Consider the following 25,606-nt stretch of genomic DNA (forward strand, 5'->3'; position numbering starts at 1 on the left):
ACACCAAATTACCTTATCTCCTCCACTCACCACATACATTTTTTTAAACGACAAATCTAATCTATAGATCTTAAACTACTCCTAATTCTACATATGTCCCATACGGAACTTGAAACCTCAATTTTAGAGAAGAAAGACAACACTTGATACCGCTAGGCTAGAAGCCCTTTAGTTGCCACAAACTCATTCACCCTAATCTATCATGCTTAGGGTTATTGATAATTTTATTTTTCCTTGGATTTATTTTTTCTCTAATTTTAATTGAATTAAATAGCTTCTAAAATGTTTACTAATTTGTTTATGGATTTGGTTTCTTGATTTTTGATATCATCTGGTTATTATTATAGAGGTGGTGGTTGTGGTTAGATTATTTGATTTTATCAATAATATTCTTTTCATTTATGTTAGTGGTGATGTTTACGAGCTTAATTGAAACACCAGTTCCAGAAGAAGAATGTGTTCTTGGTGCATAGATCCAGCCAACAAACCTCCTCATCACCTTCTTGCATACATTCTGGACTCTTGTAAGTCCACAAGTCTCTATCTTTTGTGTGCAATCCTCTTAGATCTAGGTTTAAAAGTTTGTTCTTCATGTTCTTGATATTTTGAATGGATGTATTATATAAAGTAGGTAATTTTATGGATCCTTGAGGTCCATTTATGGTTATATGTTCCAGATCTTGTCTTTTGTGGATTCCTTGATCTCATGTATAATTTTTGAGTTCATTTCTTCCATTTTTGACCTAGCTTGGAAAAGACATGCATTGGACATTGTAACGCTCGCATTTCTCGCTAGGTATTAATAAGATGTGTAATTTACGTTGGTCAACAATTGTAATAATTTGATGAATAAATAAAAGTAAATTGTTTGAATTTATGTGATTTATGTGCTTATGTAACATCTAAGATTTTTCAGGTTTGCTTTTGAACCCTTGAGTTTGATTTGATTACACATTAGGCCCCAGAAGTTAAAATCTTGAAATTTTGGTATGGATTGTGTATGCGGGGCGTACATCCTGGTACGCTTAGCGTAATAGACTCCATGTGAGTACGATGCGTGTACTCCTGTACACAGGGCGTACGTGGCTCAGACCAAAACCCTAAGAATTAGGGTTTGTACACTATTTAAACCTCATTATGGCCAGAGACCCTCCCCAATCTCAGCCTCCATTCCATTTCTCGACCCTCTTAGCAAACCCTAGTGTATTTTGAGCATTTTGGAGCTTTTTTAGTGATAGAGTGTGCTTTTGGTTGTGAAGAAGGTTGTTCAAGAAGGAATATTTTCCCTCAAAAGTTTGGATCTAGCATATCCTCTTCATTTTGCACCACTAGAAGGTATAAAGCTCCAAACTATGGTTATGTTTCATTAAGTTTCATTTTGAGACCAGTTTCCTCCTTTTGTCCCTAAAGTTTAGATCTTGGTGAGTATGAGCTAGTCCTAAGCCTCCAAGTTGTATGTTCAGATGTTTCTAGTCGTTTTATAACATAAAGGTGCAAGCTTCAACCTTGTTGAGTCCCCATTCATGTGCTAGAGTGTAGGTTTCAGTGTGATAAGCTAGGTTTTAGAGTTTGGGCTTTTTGTATCCACCCAAAGGCATAAAGTTTGAAACTTTATGGCCTTAATGGTCTTAAGGGGTCCAGATCTGAGTTTTAGTCGTTTGGTATTAAGTGATTAAGTCATATTTGCATGGTTTGCATGGGGGCCGCGTACGCCGTGCGTACTTCATGTACGCCGCGCGTACTGCCTCCATTAGTCGCGATTTCCCGCTTCAACCTTGTACGTTTCACGTACCATTATGTATGCCAACCGTACGACCCAAATCAATTGGATTTGTGTTTTGGGCCAAATCGATGGGCTTGTTTGATGGGTTTAGGCCTTGGACGTTCTTCCGATAGGTCACTCCAGTTGTTGGACTCATTGTGGGCCTTAGTTGATCCTTGGTTGGGGCCTAGGATTTTATTTGGCTTTAGGTCTAGTTTGGCCCATCTCACTTTAAACATTAGTATTATGTTGTAAGTCTTAGTCAGAATTTTGACCCAATTGTTTTGGGACCTTATTGTTTAGTTAGCACGGGAATTTATCCATCCTAGCAGCCCGAGTGTTGGTTTGGGATTTCAGCAGCTGAGGTGAGTCTTCTCACCATGTTCATGGGTCGAAGGCACCAATGTCAACCCATTTCTTATTACATAGAATGTTGTTGACTTTTGTGATAATGGTATGGAAGACCATGGGGGTAGCCCATGACACTTGAGTGTAAGACCGGGATTTGGCCCTCAGCATCGCAAGGAAAGACCATGGGGGTAGCCCATGACACTCATATGTAAGACCAAGATCTGGCCCTCGACATTGTGGGAAAAGACCATGGGGGTAGCCTATGACACTTAAACGATTTCTTTTTAGTATGTGATATGATTGGGATACTCACTAAACTTTTGTTTACAGCTTATATTTGTGGTTTCAGGTACTTCCGGTACTAAGGGGAAGAGTCTGACTTGATGGCGCAACATTCAATCCTCACTAGTTTTCTGCAATTTGATATTTTACTCTGATGATTTGACATTATTATTAATGAATAGTTTTGGAACAATGTGACGATTGTAACTTTTGTGTTTATTTAAAATGAAAAATTTGATCCTGGTTTTTGGGTTGTTACAACTTATATTAGGTGTATATAATATTAGGCGAAAACTTAATAAATGTCTAAAATAAATACTAAAATAAAATATTAATGAAGATAAATAGCCTTGATGAAAGTTGAAGTAGTCATGATGAGGATTTCGGGGATATACGAAACGCTTAAATCGGACATCGTATGGAGAAGTTATGATCATTTGAAATTTCATATTCAACCCGATACGGCAAATTGCATCATAAATAGTGAAATTCATATAATTTGCTTATTAGCCTAAGCAATCTAAACGAAGGTCGTAGTGATCCTAAAACCAAGAGCATGCATATAGAGAACATCCAAATCTGACTTCATATGAGGAAGTTATGATTTTTCGAAGTTTGAGCACAGCTGTGTTAGCATAGAAATCGAATTTTAGATAAGTTTATTTTTAGCCAAAATAATCTAAAGGAGATTCGAATATCTCGTTAATAGGATTCCGTCAATATAAAGACAGTCGAGAACGGATGTCGTATGAAAAAGATATGAATTTTAAACAGAGATTAGCAATCTAAGCCTTCTAAAATAATAAATAAATAATAAAGTGAAAATTAGTTGACAAAGTCTAAATGAAATTTACAGATCTCATAAATAACTATGTGCGGATATACAAAACGACAAAAACGGAGTTCGTGTGAAGAAGTTACGAATTTTTGAAGTTTTCCCGAGTGTGTCACGTGCAAAAAGGCGCAGCGGGAGCTTCTAGAAGCCTTAACGTTGCTCCACCCGCTGATCACCACATGTCACACTCTGGGTGGCCGACCAGGCCAGGCCAGGGTGTGGCGTGCAGATGCCCAAAACTGCCTATAAATAGGTTTCATTGCTTATTTGATTTCCTACACTTTCTAACTCTCTTTCTCTCTTTCTTTCTCTATTTCTCTCTCTCTATCTCTCTCTCTCTCTCTCTCTCTCTCTCTCTCTCTCTCTCCCTCTCTCTCTCGAGTTCTACTCCTTACTTGATAGATCTTGATTCAGACATTGAGATTGTTGAGGATTCTAGACTATCATTAGTCATAAGAAATAATAAACTAAGGCTTAGTAATATGAACATAGGCCACATCAAAAGAAAGTTAAGTGCTGAAGCGAAGGGCTGCCCAATTTTCCATTTATCCATTTTAACAAGTGGGTGCATAGTTACTTTCAGCTTATACATAGATATAAATTATCTAGAGGATTAAATGTTATGTTTGCCTATTATCTGTATTCCTTGATATCTATGTTCGATGAATTATATGATTTTTACTTGATTTAATCGTATATGTATTTTTCATATATAAAATATATTGGGTAGTGATGGGTGATGAAAATGATGAGATGATGATGAGAAGACTTGACTATTGATGAACTAATCGTCTAACAGAGTATAGATGATGACCACAGACTATTCTAGACAGTCTAGTGGAAACACTGGCAGGCTCACAACCTTATGATAGGTCCCGTTGGGAATCCCCAAGCAATATTGTCTACCCGTTGCTAATGATGATCCTTATCATAAATCCCATGTGATCAATATTTTAGGATCAGTATAATAACGATAATGGTTAATCGGGTGAATTATTTGATGTGAATTATCTAATTAAAGAACGTAATTATTGTGGGTTGAAAACCCTATGTGCTCACCAGGCCCCCAAGTTTGACCCACGCAGTTTCTTTGTATCATAGGTAGCGGTACGAAGGCACATGGATGATGAGTGATTTGAGGAGTTGTTAGGCCATAATATAATAAATTGTTGTAAGGCCTATTAAAACAAGTTTATGCTTAGGTATTCGTATTGACGGTGACATCCCAAGGTTTTTATATAATGAAAAATGTTTCTTTGGAAATATTAAAATATTATGTTTTGGGAACAAGTTCCACAGATTAATGAATACTCCAAATTTAAATAAGCATAAGAAAATGTTTTAAATTGGTCGTGAAAATGGGGATGTCACTGACATGTAACTCTATAAAAGCAACGATTTTTATGATGCATTTGGATGTGAGAAAGCATCTTGGAAAAGTATGGATAGGTGGCTCAAGGGATTAAGAGCTTAATCCATTAAGCTGGTCGAAACAGGTTTCACAACGTGGTGGTAGGCAGTCTTACGACTGTTTTGTCATGAGGCTACCATGACGTGACATATGCTTGGGCACGATGTGGTGGTCAGTTGAGGTGGACTCTGACTGTTGACTTTTGACCAAGAGGGCTTTTAGGCTATAGACTGAGGATGTGCCTTTAATTGTTGTATAGGTGGCTCATAACATTGGTCTATGTTTCGTGTGATTTGTGTTGATTGTCTGCTAGCATGCTATGTGAGTTTTCTCATTATACTTTGTACTGCAATATATATATATATATATATATATATATATATATATATATATATATATATATATATATCCTTTGTGTGTAGGATGTTGATATGATGTAGTGGTCTGTTAGATCTGTAGATCTGTTATGATTACTTGTGTTTGCTGGTTATTGTTTGTTGGCATATGTCGATGTATTGTGGTTGGGTTAAGATGATACTGCTTTGTGTTGTAGGCCTAGATACCGCACTGGTCCATTTAATATTGTAGGCCCAAAGAGAATGGTCCAGCCCCATACTATAGGCTCAGGAGAGCGGTCAAACTATATGTTATAGGCTCAAGAGAGTGGTCCAGTCAGACTGAATGCTCATGTGTGTATGTATTGTATGTGTATTGTTGTGTGAGGTATTTTGGAAAACTAACTAAACTTTAGCTTACAGATGTGGATTTAAATGTTTCAGATACTTTAGAGGATCGGGGGAAAGCAAATGCGTGATTGTACACAACATCCGTGGATTTTGTTAAGACTTACATCATGTGTGACAAACCAGACTTTATGATTTAGAAGCATAAACAATTACAAATATATTATCTCTTGATTTACAAAAAATAACACTCAACGTGACTAATATCAAACTTAATGATTAACACTTTTTCATCATTTTTGCTCTAAATAATAGCTACATGAATATTTTGCAATGTGACTAATAAAAATCATTCGATACACATTTGTGATATGGTGTGGATATTCGAAATCCATACAGCCACTTTGAAATAACAAGTGGCTATACACATAAACGGTAGGCAAACTATAACACACGTTCAACTTCAGTCACACTTATAGTTTATAAGACCATATGTGTCGAATTTTTGCTACATTGAAATCATGTGAGACAAACTCCAGTTTATGAGTTAGCGACATAAACATTTACTTCATGTGACGATTTATGACATTTGGACATTTTTTTGACATTTGGACACTTTTTTGTCATTTGTTTTACTCCTATATATTTTCACTTTTTTATGTATAGAGTAACTAATGCGTCGAACTCAATCTCTTCTATAGTCACGCCCCCCAATTAATAAGTGGCTAAACGTTCCGCCAAAATCTTTCAGTTCACTTCAGCTACTTAATTATTAGAAGTATGACAATACTGTTTCGAATAGTCACACGATGGAGACCTTCAGCTACTTAAAATATCGTATGAGTAACTGTTCTTTTCCGGCGTCGAGTGACCAAAGCCATAAATGTGGTAGTGTTATGACTTGGTTTTGGAGGAATGATTTTTTTTTAATAAAAATGTCTTTTTAAAATGAAAAAAATTTCCTATTGTTTTTGGGATGTTACATAAATTCTCCTATTTTTTGGCAATTAATCAAACCATATGGGTTACTAGGAAGATGAAGGAGATTTTGGTGATGTAGAGAATTGTAGCGATGCTACAAGGTTCGCATAACAATGGGTTAGAACATAAAGCAATTAAGGTGTTTGATTAAATGCAAGGCTCCATGTAGGGGTGGCAAATCGGGTCATCGTGTCGTGTTTTTGTCTGACACGACACGACACGACAATGTTTTATCTAACACGAACACGACAGGACACAATGTCGTGTTTTTTTAACTAACACGAAAACGAACCGATTAAAAAACGACAAACACGACACGACACGACAAAAATAACATAATAAAAAAAATTAGTTTATTTAATTAATATTTAATCATACATAACACGAAAAACACGACAAACACGAAAAACACGACAAATAAATGCTAAATCGTGTCAATTTCGTGTCGAATTTAAACACGAACACGACACGACATCGTGTTTTTTACACTTAACACGAACACGACACGAACACGAATTTGAATTTCAGTTTCGTCCCAATTTCGTTTCGTTTCGTGTATTTTTGTCGTGTCGTGTCAACAATTGACACCCCTAGCTCCACGGTTAGAATTCTACCACGATCAAAAGTTTGATGATAAAATGTAGAACCTTGGAGTTGTACGTAATTCATTTAGTTTTGTTATGTTTGTTCTTGACTTTTTTTTGGAGATAATGAATAAGAGAATTAATTACCCTGTATTTCCTCTAAATTTCTTTCTTTCTTTCTTTGTTCTACTTTGTTTTTTATTTTGTGCGTTTAATGCACATGGAGACCCATTTTGTTTTTAGTTATTTCAAAAGGAAAATCAAAAGGAAATTAAATAAGGACAAGTTTGTCATTTTAATTTGTCGATAGACTAAAACCACAATGAAAATTGTCGATAATGGCCAAATTTGCAATTTTGGAACCTTAGAAACCAAAACACATACATGAGATGTTTTTATTTTGAAGTCTGCATATCTAGATTAATAATTAGATATCTATACCACCACATATGGGTATTTCAGTTGAAAATGAGTTTGCCCAACTGAATGTAATGTTTATGCTATTGAATTTGATGTTTATTTATCATTTCAAATATGATAACATTCGTTCTAAGAAGACATAACTACACTAAAAAAAAATTTGTTTCATACACATATTTACCAAATACATTACAATGTGCAACATAAATCCTAAATCGTACCGAAATATTGTACATAAACATTTCCTATATCTAAAACTTAAATCGTAACTAAATGCAATACCATGTTTAAGGGATGTTTGATATCTTTCTTACTGAGTCCAGTGAAAGGTTATATTTGACTCAGTCCGAAGCAGGTCGTTTGGTACCACCAGTTAAATATAAAGTCTCTTAATGGTTCAACATCATCTTACCGATTCAAATATGGAGGGGTTTAAGATAGTATTCATTGAAAAAAAATACATGGTCTTACTCTAACGTGAGGTGGTTGTCGTAAAAGTTGGTGGTGGTGTACTGAATAAATAAAGTACCTTTATTAATAAAAAATACGTTTGTAATTATGGAAATTTATTGAATATTGGCAACTATGTAGTGAATGAAAAAAAAAATCATAGTAAATTATGTGAAGATATCCCAATGTCAAGTAAAATAAAAGTTCAAACTTCTTATCAATTGTATCTATCTATCCTCCCACAATAATATATTGGCCCAAGTGTCATACCGGCTTACCAACATTTCTTTCGGTTCTTATTTCCCCGAACACAAATCACCATAATTACAACATGGTGCTAGATGAACACTCAAAGCATTCTTACAACCTTGGTTACAAGTTTACACAATGCTGCATATCTACCAAATTCATAAGATTTTGTATTTCAAACTGATGGAAATCATCGAGTAAAGAATTCCCAGCTTTCATGCATGTTTTATCCTCATTAGGATCCATCGTTTGTAGAAACTGAACCAGCCCTAAAAATATCTCATGTCTTGTTACATTCTTGTTAACCTGTAAAAAAAGATTACAAATTAAACAAGAATAGACTTATCTTTCCGTTTATGTTTTCTTTAATCATGATTTTTCATTTTCTAAAGTGAAATCTTTTAATTTGTTACCTCGGGTTCAACTATGAAACGTGCATAAATTTTATCACCACGAGCTTCCATAACTCCTTTCAAGATTATCAAGCCAAAACGCCGAATTATGTCCATTATCTCAAGAAAGAATCCTTGTTCTTCGCAAAGCATCTAGAATAAAAGTACAATCCATCTCGTCAAAATTCATGCATAATAAGTTACTAATATATGACATTGTATTACACAAGAAATAATAAATTACTAATATGACATGACAAGATATAATAGGATATAATATAACCTAACATGACTATACAAGATGAAACATGACTAGACATGATATTTTTTCTTTTTGTGGGACAAATAATTATAGTTTTCGTCTGCTTCAATCAAATAGATGTCAAACACAGTTCCTGTTATGTATTTTGAAACAAACGAGCAAAAATATGATAGTTCATTTACCTCTATAATCATTTGACCGGTGGCACCAAGGTCCTCAACTATCAGAGGGCAAACCATTGTCTGATTTCCCAATTCGCAAGCCCATGTCACGCCATTGGTGCGTGGATCATTGGAATCAATGCTATTACGCTGATCAAGTATTCAAAATTGTGTTACATTTATGGTTTTTTTTTTAATGTTAATGGTTCAAATTAAGTACTATGAAACTCAAGAACATGACTTTATTCTCACCTTTGGTTCTTCCGCTTGTTTTATTCTGTCTACTTGTTTCGTTACACTTTCCAAGAACATCATGTGTTTAATGGTCCGATCTAACAAACAATCGATGCTCATCTGTCAAACACAAAACACAATTAAAAACATTAGTAACGAGTCTTAACATGATAACTATATCTTCAAGTCCTAAATGAAGTGTCTGAATTAAGTAAATGACCATTTTACCCTTCTATTGAATTGAAGATTTTACCTTCTCACCACTAGGAATCAATTGTCTCAACTCCGCCATTCGGTCCAAAATTTGTTGGCGGTCTTTGGGTCGAGGTCTAGTCCCCGGTTTAGCCTTTTTCTTAGTGGGTTTAACCGGTTCGACCCGCTTCTCACCTTGTAGAACCACACTCGAACCACTCCCACTATAAGCATCAACCATTTGCAAACTTGTCTCTAATTTAGGCATAATCACCTCTTTCTGTAAAGAACTCACTTCCCACTTACAATTTCCTATCTTTCTTCGTTTCAATGAAACCTGATCACCCTCGATGCAAGATGTTGAAACGACATCTGAAATACCAGAAATACCCTCCAAAACCTCTTCAATCCCGAGTTTCGAGAATAACCTTTCTTTTCGACCAAGGGAAGTAATGTCATGATCATGTTGGGCTGGTTTTGGTTTTGATTTTGATTCTGAACTGAAAGAATGGAAACCCGAGCGATTGCCACCTTTCACCGGAGCTAAAATGGCTTCCAACCCTCCATTGTTTCCGATCACATCAATATCAATACAAGAAATCGTCGGAGATTCACGTTTTACATCAGAATCGAAGGGGTTGAATCCTATCGATGGTGAGAATAAATCATTCTTCGGTGGAGAAAACCACTGAGAAACATTGAAGTCTTCAGTTCGAAAGAATTCATCGGGAATACCAAAATCCGGGAGCGAATCAAAAACAAGATTCAGGTCTTCGGAAGATATCAAGGATTGATTTAAAGAATACGAATCAAATTCAGGTCTTCCACCGTTTACGATTTCTCGAAAGATTCTTTTTGTTTGATTTACGAATTCCATATTTTCCAGAATCTGAATCATCAAAACGTATAGACCAATTAGATTTAAGAATTTTTGTTACAAAAAGTAGAAAAAAAGTGGTTTTTTCGAGTGATTAATTAACCTTCTGATTTGACCCAAATTGTACAACTCCTTGTGGCTCCACAGGGATGACTACAATTGTCTGCAAAACGAAAGTGATAATGAGACCAACGTACAAACAACCATGCAAGAAGTACAACTTCATCTGTGGTGGACATACGGTAGCACCACCATTAATAAGCCATCTGAAATTCGTACCTTCATGCCGGAAGAAAATTGACGACGAAATTCATACTCATCCTGAAAATTAAGTTAAAGGGTGTCACTTAGAACATTAAGAAAGGATCCATTTTGGAGTTTAATCATAAATGTTTGATTTTTTCAAGAAAGATGACAGCTTTTTATATAAATATGAAAGATGAAAGTAAAGATATAATGAAATACCAGAAACATATCCCAGATCGAACCCGAAAAACTGTGTTGTTTGTAATGATCTTCTGAAGTCATCCACATGTGTTTGTTAGTGTAAGCAACTTGCCCAATTATCCTTTAACAAATCAAGAAATGAAAAATTTATCATAATCAACGTTAAAAAACTAAGCATGATTATAAAAAGTTAATTATTTTTATAATTTATACAAAATTTAGGGATAAATGAGCATACCCTCCTCCAATTGGTACTTGTAGAAGCGAATTATCGATCAAGCCTTCGAATTTTTCCTCAAAGTATGCATCTTGCAGAATCGGCAATCTATGAAACAAAAGATGATTTCAAGGTTTCAAGAATCAGTCAAAATGAAATTGCAAGTAAAATGTGATAAATTAATATTTCTTAAAGCCAATTAATTAATAAACTTTAATTTGTAAACACTAAAACATGGGGAGTATCTTCTTGGTGCATGGAAATAATGCATTAAATAACAATGCTACGAAGATCTCACTCCCAATCAAAATATAATCTTGTCATTTTCTTGATACCCAAAAAAACACTTATTATCGAGAAAAAAAAACTCATTATCCAAAAAAAAAAGAAACCCATATCAAGAATACGCAAGATGAACATGAAGAGTGGAATAGATTGAATGTATGCAAGAGAATGAGTACCATAAGTTCATAACCTTGAATGTGTACATGTTCTGTATATATACATATATAGTTGTGTATCTATATATGACTATAAATGTGTGAAGAAGATGAAGAGTCATACGAGGAATTTGGCTGTTGATAGCTCCAAAAAGCACCATAACACCATCCATAATTGCAACAAAGATTCTTGAGCACATTTTTAACGATTGAATCCTTCTGAAAGGTACCCATTTCACCCAGAAAATCAAGAATCGACACTAAATTGGCTTCTTCTTCTTTTGCGAAAACAGAAAAGGGTGTTCGATCGTCTTCTTGTTGTTCTTCAAGAGACTACGAAACCCACCTGCAACAACGAGTGCTTTGGGAAAGTAGTATTCGTAAAAAGCAGTTATGGCAGAGTTGAAGAAACAAGAAATTTGGGTTTATGAAAGATGATGCTATATAATTTCAGAAAGGGAAAGCTGAGTTTTTATTTTCCCAGAAATGAATGAAGCAAATGGTTTGTTATGTCTTGTTGTTACACTGGCAGAAACAGTACTACAAGATGATGATTCTTCTGTTTCAAGATTATATTTATTTTTGATTAAATAATAAACAAATGGCATCAAATGTCTACTGGAAAAGCTGTTTTGTGCTCAAAGCTAAAAAACACACAATACCTAATAAAGCTGTCTCTAGTATGAGACAGAAAATTGGTGTTTTTAAAGTTTTTTTTTTTTTTTTTTTTTTTTTTTCCTTTGATAGAGGTAACCATTTCCCTTTCTTTTTTGGAAAGGTGAATATTTTGTTGTTGGATTTTATAATAAATTCAAGATGGGATAAAGACATGTAATGTTTCAATTACTACGTAAAACTTTTATATTTAAACAAACTCAAATTTATAAGAAAATTGACAATTTTGAATTCTTTCTTGACTCGAAATGAATAGTAGCGTCTTTTTGTGAATTGCTTTATTCAATTTTTGGATTTCGAAGAAAAGGTATAATTTTTGTGATATTTGAATTTTTTGTTTTTCATTAGAGAATAAATTTTAGAAAAATTGTAAACTTAACTACATTATGTGAATGACTCATTTTGAACACGCGTTGGTGTCCATCATGCATGAGATCACTTGTGTAATGTTACTAATATTGTGAACGTAATGAGGGTAAAAGCATTTTCTAAGTTAACCTATATTATCACTTAAAATTATTTACATATCAATATTCTATTAATTTTAACTATAATTAAATAATCTTTCCAATGGTTAACCTCTTTTAATAGTTTTTTCATTAATTTTACATAATTTATCCTTATATATTTAAAATATTCTTTAAAATCTCCTCCATTTAATTAGTCATTTTAAGCATATATTATATTTTATAGATGTTGAATGCCACAAACAAACGAAAATAGAAATAAATCGGGTATTTATTATTTAAATGTAAAATATGAAAATAAAAATTACGCCATATTTAGAAAAAAAGTTTAAAATTTTATGTAATTATTATAAATTTATATTTCATAAATAAAATGTCACTAAATATTTAATAGAAATAATTAACTTATACAAAAATTATAAATATTCAAAAATAAAATAGAATTTAGGAGTAAAAAGAAATATGATTAGAAGATGAGAAAGTTCAATAAACTAAACATAAAAATATATTGACCATTCAATATATATTAAATAGTGAATAGAAAAAACCAAATATGCTTATAGCTTCGATGATAATAAATCATAAATAATTTAAAACAAATAGTAATAAATCATAAAATAATTAACCCATTAGAGATGCTCTAAATTCTCATTGGGGGAGAAGAGCTTGATTGTAACCATAACTAGCTTATTCAATATTTTTTGTTTTACTTTTTTTTTTGTACAAATTTTATTTTTATTAAATGCATATGAATATACTGAAGGTAGAAATTTCAGCATTTGTGAATAGTTTTTATCCTCATAAAACATGTATAAAGAATTAAAGATATATAAATGTTATAATGTTTTGTTTTTCTCAAGACATAAACATAATAAATTTAGAAATTACATAAATAAAAATTGATTGGAACTAAAAATAAGCTGATGTAAGATTTTTTTTCTTTTCCTTTTTCTCTTTTGTCAAAGTTAATGTTTCCAAGTAATTGATTTGGTGCTTTTGTACACAAAAAAATGAAAACAACTAGAGTGAAAAGCTTAACACCTTGAAAGCTTTAAGAAAGGATTTCATCAAGAAAATAAAATTTTATTGATCGTATCATAACAATAATAAGATTTATGTATGCAAAGACAGTTTCACCTATCTTTGATTCTAGATGAAAAATAGCATATAGGTCATATTGATTCATTCTATACCTTTATTATTAATTACATCATTTCATGAACACTTTAGAAAATATGCTTATTATAAGGTTCACCAAACTATCCATTATTATTAGCCTCATTTTGACTACAAAATAAACTCTGTACTTTCCATTAAACTTCTCAAAAATTGCTTTAACGCAATTCCTCTAAGATAACTCGACTTATTTGTTATTAATTATAATCATATTTTCATGTTGTATTGAACGTAATATCTTTTTACATACATAACAATTTATGTTTTAAAAAATTATGTTGTGTAACTATATAAAGCCTAAATTATGTATGGAAAAAAATATTATGTAAGAATCATTTTTATTTCATTATATGATAAAAATAGGAAAGAAAATACTTGATACATAACCATGGATGACCTTGCATGTCATGAAACATATATTTAACCATATCATAAGTTTCTAATATAACATTTAAGGTATTTATTATAAGTTTTAATTCAACCTTAAATTGTAGCCTTTTGAAGTTTTAAAAGACAATAACTTTTGTTTAACCTCATTTCTATATAAAATTAAGACCATTTTAGCCCCTTCATAATACCCAAATAGGCTTACTAACATCACGTAAAGACTCAAGGTGCCTCTAATTAACCCTAACGACTCTCATTGCCTTTAACTTGTCCTATTTGACCCGTTAAAATATCATTATGATGTAGATTAAATCATTAAATATCATTAGTTTGAATGATTATTGTTGGGTGAATAGTTTGATATGAAGAAATGGGTGGATGATGAGTAATTTGAAAGGTTGAAAGGAGGTACCAAAAGAAATAATTAATGGCAGAGAATATTCCGGCAAGAAAGGGAACGGAAGTGATGGCGCAATTGGGTGGTCTCTCCTTGGGAAGTGAGATAAGTGAGTGGGCCTGAAACTATTAAGGTTTGTAGGGTTTTATGGGATACATCTTCTGCAACTCCTCTTCAATCTGCCTCCTCCTTATCATTACCCCACCGCCACAGTACCACCACCATGGCCGTTACCACCACCGTTAACACCACCATTTGTAAGACTGTATTGCCTTTCAAGAACTTACAATGAATATAAGATATATCATACATGAAAATGGTATATAAATATAGTTTTTAATAAACAAATATCAAAAGAAACTTGCTCAAATATTGAACACATTTTTATCTTTTAGAGTAAAAGGGTTGTACCGAATAAATTTATATAGTTAAAATTTTATTAATTATATATTATTGAAAATAAGTTATACTGTAAAATTTAAAATTAATCATATGTAATCGACAATAAAATATAATGTAAATTTTAAAAAGATAAAAAATCATATTATTATTTTCATTAACATAAAAAAATCCTTCAATATAACACAATATTATACAATTAAATATTTAATATTTTTTTATTTAGTTGAATAAAAATGATTTAAATATTTCAATCTTATATAATTAAGTACCATAAAACGTAAAACCATTTAAATTGTAGCGACTTAACGCTAAAATAGACTAATATTCATATGTATTGAATATATTTATGTCATTTATATTAACTATAAATAATAATTATTACATTTAGTTGATGTAAAGTTATAATTAATTTGAACAATAGATAAAACAACATTTAATAAAATCAAATCATTTAATGGTCTCTGCTCGTGTACTTTACGTGTATATAAAATTTATTATATTTCTCACATATTTCAATTATTGTTATGAATTATTATTATTTTTTTAATTAGATGATGTTTTAATTTCAATATGATAATTATTTAAATTATAAACCATTGTTTATATATAAAATAATTTAATTTATAACTTTATATTATTTATAACTATTATTATTATAAATTAACTTTAAAACAACTTAATTAAATTTTAGTTATTATAAAAAATAGTTTTTGATAATCTTTTAGTTAATTTGACTTTTAGATTTATGTTCTTTTATATTTATCGTATTTAATAGTTTCCTTTTAACTATTTAAAAGAATATATATTTGAATATTTTAAAAACTTTATTTGATATTTTACTTTAGGTTTTAAATTTTACACTATATTTTGAATTTTATTTGATATATTAATTTATGTTATGTATTTAATACTATGTTGAAGTCAATAAATTGACTATATCATATTGATAATTTAAGAAGTCTTCTATTTATGATAATGTTGATAATTAACAATATATTTAATTTAATAAGTTAAATATATTTTGTGGAAATACGAAGAGTTGAGAGTTTCAAATAGATATGATAAAAAAATGCTTTATTTATAATGTAGTTGTATTTAATATTTTCGTTTCAACTGTTTTAAAAAATATATACATTGGAATTTTTTAAAAACTTTATTTATTATTTTTATTTTAGGTTTTAAATTTTGCACGATATTTTTAAGGTTTTTTTTTTTGAAACGGCAAATAATTATATATTAAGTTTATTTAATATATTAATTTAGGTTATGCATTTAACATTATATTGAAGTCAACAAATTAGTTATATAATATTGATAATTTTAGAAGTCTTCTATTTATGATAATGTTGATAACTAACAACATATTTAAGTTGATAAATTAAGTATATTTTATGGAAATATGAAAAATTATGATAATATTGATAATTAAATAAATATTTAAGTTAATAAATTAATTATATTTTATGGAAATAGGAAGAGTTGGATGTTTCAAATATATGTGGTGAAATAAAAATGTTTCATTTATAATATAGTTGTATTTAATATTTTCCATTTAACTATATATATATATATATATATATATATATATATATATATATATATATGTTGAAATTTTTCTAAAACCTTTTTCCATATTTTACTTTAGGTTTTAAATTTTACACTATATTTTTAAGTTTATTTAATATATTAATTTAGGTTATGTATTTAACACTATATTGAAATCAACAAATTAACTATATCATATTGATAATTTAAGAAGTCTTTTATTTATGATAATGTTGATAACTAACAATATATTTAAGTTAAAAAATGAAATATATTTTATGAAAATATGAAGATTTAGGAGTTTCAAATGGATTTGGTGAAAAGAAAAATGTTTAATTTATAATATAGTATATGACATAATATGATACGATGATATGATATGATGATATGATGATTACAATGAATATTATACCTGACTAAATAAAAGTTTATAGATTTTATGCTAATAAGTATCTCGTTTTTAGTTAACAAAGTATCTTCTTAAAATTGTATCTTAAAATAATAAAACAAACATGTTCTTTTGGTACAATGTTATCGTCGTTGTGATTGTTAGACTGAATGTTGTACTTATCTTTCACCATTAACTTTTTTTATGTCCTTTCATCGTTACTTTATTTTCTCATCATTCTTATCTACTCTTCAAAACCCATGAAATTGTAATCTTTCACTTTCTTTCATTTTTTTACAACATAATTATTACAGTTTTAAAACTATAATTAAAAAATAAATATAATCAATAAAAAATTAATAAAAATAAAAGTATTTTATTAGTTAAAATAAAAAGTACATAATAAAACCAAGAAAAATAATTAAAAATTATATAATAAAAATAATAAAGCATTATGAAAAACTACATCACTTCGAATCGTCGTCTGAATCTTCGCCAGAATCATTAACGTACATATCTGAATCTTCATCTGAATCGTCAAACAAACCATCATGTCAATCCTCAACCTCGGGTTGTATGTTAGTTTTGTAAATATGTTCCACCAAATCAACGTGAAAGGAGTAATGAAAGTCGTGATGGTGTACTTCTTTTCTGTTTTCCCTATACTATTGCGTACCAACAATTACTCCCTCAACGACCGACAAAATTTTGTTTTCATCATAGCGTCATATCACGTTTCCTCCATCTTCTAAAATCATATTATGTAATATGATACAATAGTACATTATGTTTTGCAACCTTGTGACTTTACATGGTCGTGTCCCGAATTACATTATGTTTTGCAATCTTGCGACTTCATATGATTCTTGTATCGTCTTGAACTTTATTCGTTTTTTTTTTTCGTTCGGACATGTTAACGGTTTCACAAAAACAAATACTTCAGATATATCCCATCAGTAAGATAGTATCCACACTTATATGCTACTCTATTTTTTTGAAACGATAAATCATATGTCTTTCCAATATATATGTTGTTGAATACTGACAATCGATCAAATTGGTAGATTTATTTACTCTAGCGGGACCAAAGAATGCATGTCATACCCAGCCCAATCAGCATCGGAATAAGCAACCAAACGATCAACGTGAGACGGACGAATATGAAGACCATGAGACATAGTTCCCTGAAGGTATCGAAGTATACGCTTGAGGGCAAGAAGATGGGGTTCACGAGGGTCATGCATATAAAGACATATTTGTTGAATCGCGTAAGCAATATCTGGACGAGTGAAGGTCAGATATTGTAGAGCACCAGCGAGACTTCGATACATAGTGGGGTCAGAAACCGGCTTACCAGAACCGGAAAGCTTAGGTTTGGTGTCCGTAGGAGTGCTACAGTGGTTGCAGGAAGACATATCCGCACGAGCAAGGATTTCTTTAACAAATGCAGTTTGGGAGAGAAAAAGACCTTGCGAAGACCTAGTAGCAGCAATGCCGAGGAAGAAGGATAGAGGCCCAAGATCTGTCATGGCAAATTCAGAGGACAAACGAGATATAACACGATTGATAAGGGAGGAATCTGATGCGGCGAGAATAATATCATCGACATACAAAAGAAGGTATATGACCTCAGAGTTACGGTGAAATGTAAAAAGAGAAGTGTCAGAACGACTGCTGTGAAATCCAATGGATGAAAGATAGACTGCAAATCGTTGGTACCATGCGCGGGGGGCTTGTTTAAGCCCGTACAAGGCGTTTCGCAATCGACAATGTTTATGATCCAAAAACCATTTGTATCAGAGCGGTGTTTATGATCCAAAAACCATTTGTGCTCATCATCTACCAGAACCAAAAGCAATGTCAGAAGAAGATAACAATAACCTAGCCATCCAAATAGCCAATCTCCTCAAAAATGGAGTTCAAATTCAAACCCAGATTCCAAAACCAAATCCCTCTGATAGCCTAAAAATTAGCCTCAATCTTACTAGCCAAAACTACCCTCTATGGGCTCGGATGATACGAGTCGCCATAGGGGGGAAATCGAAAACTCTTTTAAACCATCTCACCCAAAACTCGCCAGAACCCAGTGATGATCAGTGGGAACAAGATGATTTGATCGTTTTTTCATGGCACATCCAAAATATCGAGCCGGTCCTTGCTAGTAACTTAACAGAGTTCCCGACAGCGAAAACGGTATGGGATGCTCTTACGGTTACGTATAGCAGCGGCAAGGACAAACTTCAGACTTTTGATCTCCACGTCAAAGCAAACGAGTTCAAACAAAATGGCGTACCGTTAGAAGAATTTTGGATCGTGATGCAGGGTATCTGGGGAGAAATTGAACGGCGAGATCCAAACCCGATGACGTATTCTACCGACATTGCCACTTACAACAAAGTCAGGTCAGAAAACAAATTGTTTCAATTTCTCAATGCCCTTGATCGAAAGTATGATTCCCTTAAAAGAGAGATCCTCCGGTGGGACCCCTTGCCGTCTGCTGAAGCCGCCTATGCTGCTGTCCAAAAAGAAACATCACATCAAAGTATTTTCGGGAACATACAACAAGGGGTGGCGTCGGGTCTGAACTCAACAGGTGATTCCGATGGGTTAGGGCTTGTTTCCAAAGGTCGCCGGTCAGACCATAAATCCAATCCGTCATCATCCCGGGTTGATAAAAGCAGATTGAAATGCGAGCATTGTGGCATGACCAAGCATACGAAAGAACAGTGTTTCAAACTCGTGGGATACCCGGAATGGTGGGCCGACAGACACAAAAAAGGGAGAGATGGCAAAGCCGCAGTCGCCGTTGGCAATCAAGGGACCACCAGCAGCGGCGACCACTCAAAACCCGCCGGAAATCAAGAGAGCACCAAAAAAGGAAACCATGGAGGGAATTGTTGTTTTGCGGCAATTAAAGAAGAAGAACTAGGGGGCATCGCATGTATAGGGTTTGAGAATTACACCTCAAACCCTTCACTCTCTCAACATTTTCATTCACAACCCTATAGTTCCAATATGACAGTCAGGTCAACAAATTCTTTTAACGTTGAGGAAGTTAACATGGCAACAAAAAATAAAAAAAATAATAAAGACTCATGGATATTTGATTGTGGTGCTACTGATACAATGACTTTTGAAATTTCTGACATGTGCTCAATGTCAAAACCACAAAAATCAAGAATTCATACTGCAAATGGAGAAGTTCTCCAAGTCAAAGGAGGAGGGACCATTCAAATTTCACCAAACATGAAATTAAAAAATTGTCTCTATGTTCCATCCTTATCTCATAAATTGCTATCGATCAGTCATGTTACCAAAGAATTAAATTGTGTTGTTCTAATGCATCCAACCTTCTGTATCTTACAGGACATCAGGACGGGGAAGATCATTGGGTGTGGTACTGAGCAACAAGGACTATACTATGTGGATGAAGTGACTCGACAAGGTACTGTAATGCTAGCTCATGGATCTACAGATAGGGAGGCTTGGTTATGGCACCGAAGATTGGGACACTCATCCAGTGGATACTTGCATCATTTATTTCCTGAATTATTCCCAACAAATAAAGTCTTAAATTGTGAGACATGTTTTTTGGCTAAGAGTCATAGACACACTTACAAATCAAATGATACTAAGGTTGATTTTCCTTTTTTTGTTGATTCATTCGGATGTGTGGAGGCCATCAAAAGTTGAGGGGGGACAAAATTTCCGTTATTTCGTTGCATTCATTGATGATTGCACCCGCATGACTTGGATTTACCTCTTGAAAAATAAATCCGAAGTTTTTTCAAAATTCAAAAGTTTTTGTGCCATGGTTAAAACCCAATTTAAAAGTGATATACAAATTCTTAGGTCCGATAATGGGGGGGAGTTTGTTAATACTTCCATGAAACAGTTTTGTCAAGAGAAAGGAATAATTCATCAAACCTCATGCACTCACACCCCCGAACAAAATGGGGTATCTGAAAGAAAAAACCGCTTCCTCTTAGAAATAACCCGTGCGCTCATGATTGAATCCCAAGTTCCGAAATCTTTTTGGCCCGAAGCTCTTGCCACAGCAACCTATCTTGTGAACCGTCTTCCAACAAGAGCTCTTGACTTAAAAACCCCAATTCAAGCCATGTCTAAATTTCACAAACCTCCATCTACCCTTACCCTTGAACCTCGTATCTTTGGTTGTTCTGTGTTTGTTCACATACCAAAATCAGAACGTTCCAAACTTGATGCATGTGCTGAGAAATGTGTGTTTGTCGGTTATGGAGTCAATCAACAAGGTTATCGATGTTACAGTCCGAACAAACATCATATGTACACCACGATGAATTGTGACTTTCTCGAAACCGAATATTTCTACAATACCCAACATACTGGTCATGGGGAAAAGGAGTATGATGACACATTGGGTTGGATAAAATGGATGCCATCATCAGTAGAAATTAATCATGGAACCCAAACCATGTCACAATCCACGAGTCCAGAAGATAGTACCACTACCAATGATCCTCCCAACCTGGCGTCAGAGGTAAGTAATTCTCAAACTCAAGAGCATGTTGATTCTCCCATTGTCTCTGAGTCATCTACTAAATGTGAAACTCATGAGCATGTAGAAACTCCTGACCATACGACAGAACACGAGTCATCACAGGTTGAACAAGCCAGATATGTTCTACCCCCAAGATCCAACAGAGGAGTTCCTCCAAAAAGATACATCTTTATGTGCTTGAATCTTATGATTTTATAAACTATAAAGTTGTAGGACTTGGATTTTGACCAAAAACCTAAGGTTAAGTAGGAAAGTTGGTAACTTTAATGTGTGAGATAATATATGATGAACATTTTAAGTTTTGCATAATTTGAACTAAACATTGATTTATTTGATTATTTGTCCACTTGATCACTGAATTGATAGTATTATTAAATCAAATGATTAGTAATTTGATCATTATTGCTAGTCATATTAGAAATCAGTAACTGATGAAATTAAATTCATTGGATTATCTATAAAATCGACTATATGGAATAGGTGAATCAAATATAAATGGAAGTACTCTTTAGATCTTGTTTCAAAATCGTTATCTGCCTCAGTTTTTAGTTTAAGTATTTGATTGTTTTCAAGTTATTCAAAAGTTGAACGTTAATAAGTTTTCTGAACTTGCAAAATCAGAAAAAACCCCACTTTTATTTTTATTTAATTAGTTAACTTTTAGTAGATATTTTTAATCTTAAATCATTCCCGTTTCGACAACCCTTTCTTACTTAGAACTATAATATTTCGCGACAAGATACACTGCTTAATTATGTTTCAAACTGGTTAGATATAGGATATATAAATTAAAACTAGTATATATAAAATACGTATCAAGTTTTTGGCGCCGTTGCCGGAGAACAGTTTAATTTTAGTTGAAATTATCTATCATTAGTTACTCGATCCTTTTTGTGGGGTAAAATCCACAGAAAGTTAAATTTTTGTTTTCTATTTTTCTAGTGTCCACGACATGGTAAATCTCTCTCCACATAGTCGAAACCTAATTTATAGTTTTTTTTTATTTCGTTTATGTTCGTTTTACGTGTTTATTTTTGTTTTATTTAAGTAGTACATGACCAGGGGATCCTCATCGAAGATATTTAACGATTTAGAATCATAGTTTCGTACGCGAAAGAATGGAAAGAAAGAGGAAGGGTAAGAATCAGACAAAACCGATTCAAAACCCAAATTCAAAACCGAAACCGAGGAATAAAGCGAACCAGAAAACAAAATGGCTGATATTGCGGACATGACCATGGAGGAATATAAACGACATATGCTAGAAGAAAACAGACCTGGTCTCGTGCAACAGGTAATCACGAATGCAACAAACTTCGACCTAAAATGACACATCCTCAACATGCTAAAAGATATACCATTTTTCGAGAAAGACCACGAGGATGCCTAGAAACATATTGACGAATTCCTCGAGATTTATGACTACTATAACATTCCAAACGTGACGAGAGAACTGGGGATACTAAGGATTCTCCCTTTCACACTCAAAGATGCGGCTAAGACTTAGTTGAAATCGCTACCACCTGGAGTAAACGACATAGGGCAACCTAAATGAGTAGTTTATACAACAGTTCAGCCCTCCATCAAAGATTTTCAAGCTAAAGAAGAACATCCATAATTTCCAACAACTTGATGTGGAGTCATTATATGAGGCATTAGAATGTTACAAAGAGATGTTACGAAATTGCCCATAACACGATCTTAACGTGCAACAAGAAATATTTATGTTGTACAATGGCATTAATGTTTGCACAAGGCAACTTCTAGACTCTCAAGGCTCACTAACCAAGAAGAATACCACAACCAACAATGAGCTAATTGAAGAATTCATGAAATATTCACGCGGATACCATAATCCTAGAGACGATGTCACGCGAGGAAAATCAAATAGAGATGGAGCTTTCGACGGCCTAGCTGCGATTAATGCAAAACTCGATACATTGGATCAAAGTATCAAGAAGATCAATCAAAACATCCATGCCATAAAAGTTGAATGCGAAAATTGTAGTGGTCCTCATTTAACTAAAGATTGCGACTTAGATGAAAATGGGAATAGAAAGGATCAAGTTTGCTACTTGAGTTGTGAAAAGTAGGATGAAGATTGGAGGAAGCCAAAGAGGGAGTGGAAGCCTTATGATGAGTAAAAGAAAGAGAAGGAATAAAAATATAGGCAACAAGGGAGAGGCTTTTACCAAAAAGAGCAACCGGAATCCGAGAAGAAACCAGATCTCAAGTCTATTCTAGCCCGATTTTCCGAGGCATCCAAGAAATGACATAACGATACCGAAGCAGACCTCAAAGAACAAAAAACGACACTTCGAAATCAGCAAGCCTTGATCCTAAATATCGAGCAACAAGTTGGGAAACTATCCGAAAGGCGCACATAAAGGTAATAACTCCTCTAATACCTTTAACCACTAACGATCCATCCTCTATGTAGAACCTAGATGAAAACAGGAAGGTACCAATATGTAGGAACCATGCCGTGGGGAACCGATTACCACAACCCATCCAGACGAACAACCCGCTAATCAACCTCCTGTTAAAGCATACAAACCGCCACTTCTGTATCCGATTCGCGCAAAACAAGATAAGCAAGTAGAAGAATACAAAAAATTCCTCAAGCGCATAAGGTCCTTACAAATCAACATGTATTTCGTTGGAGTAGTTGCTCAACTGCCCAAATACGCAAAGTTTTTAAAGGACCTGCTCACAAACCGAAAGAAGTTGGAGGAAACTTTGAGCTTTATACTAAATGAGAATTTTTCAGCTGCCATGCTCAACAAGTTACCAAAGAAGATGAGGGACCCATGTAGCTTGACTTTCTCGTGCCAATTCGGAAACCTAGCCACGAGTCATGCACTTGCGGATTGGGAGCAAGTGTAAACCTCATGCCATACTCATTTTACTCAAAGCTTAATTTTTCGGTACCGAAGCCAATATGAATGGAAATTTACTTGGCCAATAAGTCGGTTACATTTCCACGAGGGATCGTTGAAGACCTATTGGTAAAAATCGACAAGTTTTTTATTCCGTCCGACTTCGTAGTGCTCGACATGGAGGAAGATACTCAAGTTCCGATCATTCTTGGAAGACCATTCCTTAGCGCCACATGAGTTTTGGTTAATGTTTATGAATCAAAGCTGAGACTTCGAGTCGGAACCGATGCAATTATATTTGGAGTAGATCAAACGATGAAGCATTCTAAGATTAGTGATGATGCGGTCTTCTCGATGGACGTTTTCAACATGTTTTTGGAAAACGAAATGAAAGAATGGAAGGAAGAAGAATCACAGGGCTTTAGGACACTGAAGGACGAGGATTTTGATGTTGAACACGACATTGAAGAACTAGAACTACTCTTAGAGGAAAGCAAGTACGAACAACTTAAAATCAGCAATGCATAACAACCACGACATAGAGAAAACCATGCCACATTGTGGTCAGTAGAGAACTCGCGATCTGAAGAAGCATTTAAAGAACCACCATGGCGTGGCATACCTGCCTACCACACAATGGTTACTAAACAACCTCCAAAACTCGATTTAAAACCATTGCCCCCACATTTGGAATACGCCTTGTTGGAAGAACATGAACAGAACCTGATCATTATTGCATCTGATCTATCGCCCATAGAAAATGAGAGCTTGGTTGGAGTTTTGAAGAAGCGCAAAAACACAATGACATGGAGAATTACCGACATCAATGGGATATATCATTCTTACTGCTCATACAAGATCATTATGGAAGAAGATGCCAAACCGGTTATATAAAACCAAACAATACTAAACCTAAAGATGAAATAAGTGGTCAAGAATGAAGTTGTGATGTTGATGGATGCAAGAATAATCTACTAAATTTATTATAGTCCATGGGTGAGCCAAATTCATGTGGTGCCAAAGAAGGGAGAAATGACGGTGGTCACCAAGGAGAAGAACGAGCTAATTTCGACTAGGACGGTAACCGGTTAGCGAGTGTGTATCGATTATCGCAAGATGAACGATGTCACTTGAAAGGACCATTTTCCTTTACCTTTTATTGATCAAATGCTCGAGCATCTATCCGGTCACCTCTACTATTGTTTCTTAGATGGTTTTTCAGGTTATTTCCAAATCCAGATCGATCCTCGAGACCAAGAAAAGACGATGTTTACATGTCCTTACGGGACATTTGCTTACCGATGCACGCCTTTCAGTTTATGTAACGCACCGTTCACCTTTCAACAATGCATGGCCACAATCTTCCACAACATCGTGAAGAGGTTCATGGAAGTCTTCATGGACAATTTTTTGGTTTTTGGTAAATCTTTCGATAGTTGCTTATCTAACATTGATGTCATGCTTGATAGGTGTGAAGAGAAAAAATTGGTCCTTAATTGGGAGAAATGCCATTTTAT

The 25,606-nt window shown here is 33.5% G+C and overlaps 2 protein-coding genes across 2 annotated transcripts; one reads left to right on the plus strand and one right to left on the minus strand.

The window, feature by feature from the left end:
- Positions 1–7,900: 7,900 nt before the first annotated feature.
- LOC145118816 (transcription factor bHLH157-like) lies at positions 7,901–11,799 on the minus strand. Its single transcript, XM_079054480.1, has 10 exons — positions 11,355–11,799; positions 10,812–10,898; positions 10,592–10,694; positions 10,406–10,447; positions 10,230–10,289; positions 9,311–10,138; positions 9,076–9,177; positions 8,845–8,973; positions 8,422–8,553; positions 7,901–8,314 (listed from the first exon to the last, which is right to left on the minus strand). Exons 1-10 carry the CDS (start codon positions 11,462–11,464, stop codon positions 8,132–8,134), a joined length of 1,776 nt encoding a protein of 591 aa, XP_078910606.1. The 5' UTR covers positions 11,465–11,799; the 3' UTR covers positions 7,901–8,131.
- A 6,725-nt stretch (positions 11,800–18,524) lies between these two features.
- LOC145122179 (uncharacterized) lies at positions 18,525–24,617 on the plus strand. Its single transcript, XM_079057828.1, has 3 exons — positions 18,525–20,155; positions 20,520–21,189; positions 24,354–24,617. The coding sequence occupies exons 1-3, from the start codon at positions 18,525–18,527 to the stop codon at positions 24,615–24,617; spliced, it is 2,565 nt and encodes an 854-aa protein (XP_078913954.1).
- Positions 24,618–25,606: the final 989 nt, after the last annotated feature.

Source organism: Lactuca virosa, chromosome 6 (genome assembly GCF_052849685.1).
Source record: "Lactuca virosa cultivar CGN04683 chromosome 6, Lactuca_virosa_CGN04683_v6, whole genome shotgun sequence".
Lineage (NCBI taxonomy): Eukaryota > Viridiplantae > Streptophyta > Magnoliopsida > Asterales > Asteraceae > Lactuca > Lactuca virosa.

Coding starts and splice junctions, on each gene's coding strand:
- LOC145118816 (XM_079054480.1), bottom strand. CDS start 11,464: ATGGGTACCTTTCAGAAGGATTCAATCGTTAAAAATGTGCTCAAGAAT. Junction 9,178..9,310: donor TGATTCCTAGTGGTGAGAAG/GTAAAATCTTCA, acceptor TGTGTTTGACAG/ATGAGCATCGATTGTTTGTT. Junction 8,974..9,075: donor AACAAGCGGAAGAACCAAAG/GTGAGAATAAAG, acceptor ATACTTGATCAG/CGTAATAGCATTGATTCCAA.
- LOC145122179 (XM_079057828.1), top strand. CDS start 18,525: ATGTCAGAAGAAGATAACAATAACCTAGCCATCCAAATAGCCAATCTC. Junction 20,156..20,519: donor TCTACAGATAGGGAGGCTTG/GTTATGGCACCG, acceptor ACAAATTCTTAG/GTCCGATAATGGGGGGGAGT. Junction 21,190..24,353: donor CTCCCAACCTGGCGTCAGAG/GTAAGTAATTCT, acceptor TATGAATCAAAG/CTGAGACTTCGAGTCGGAAC.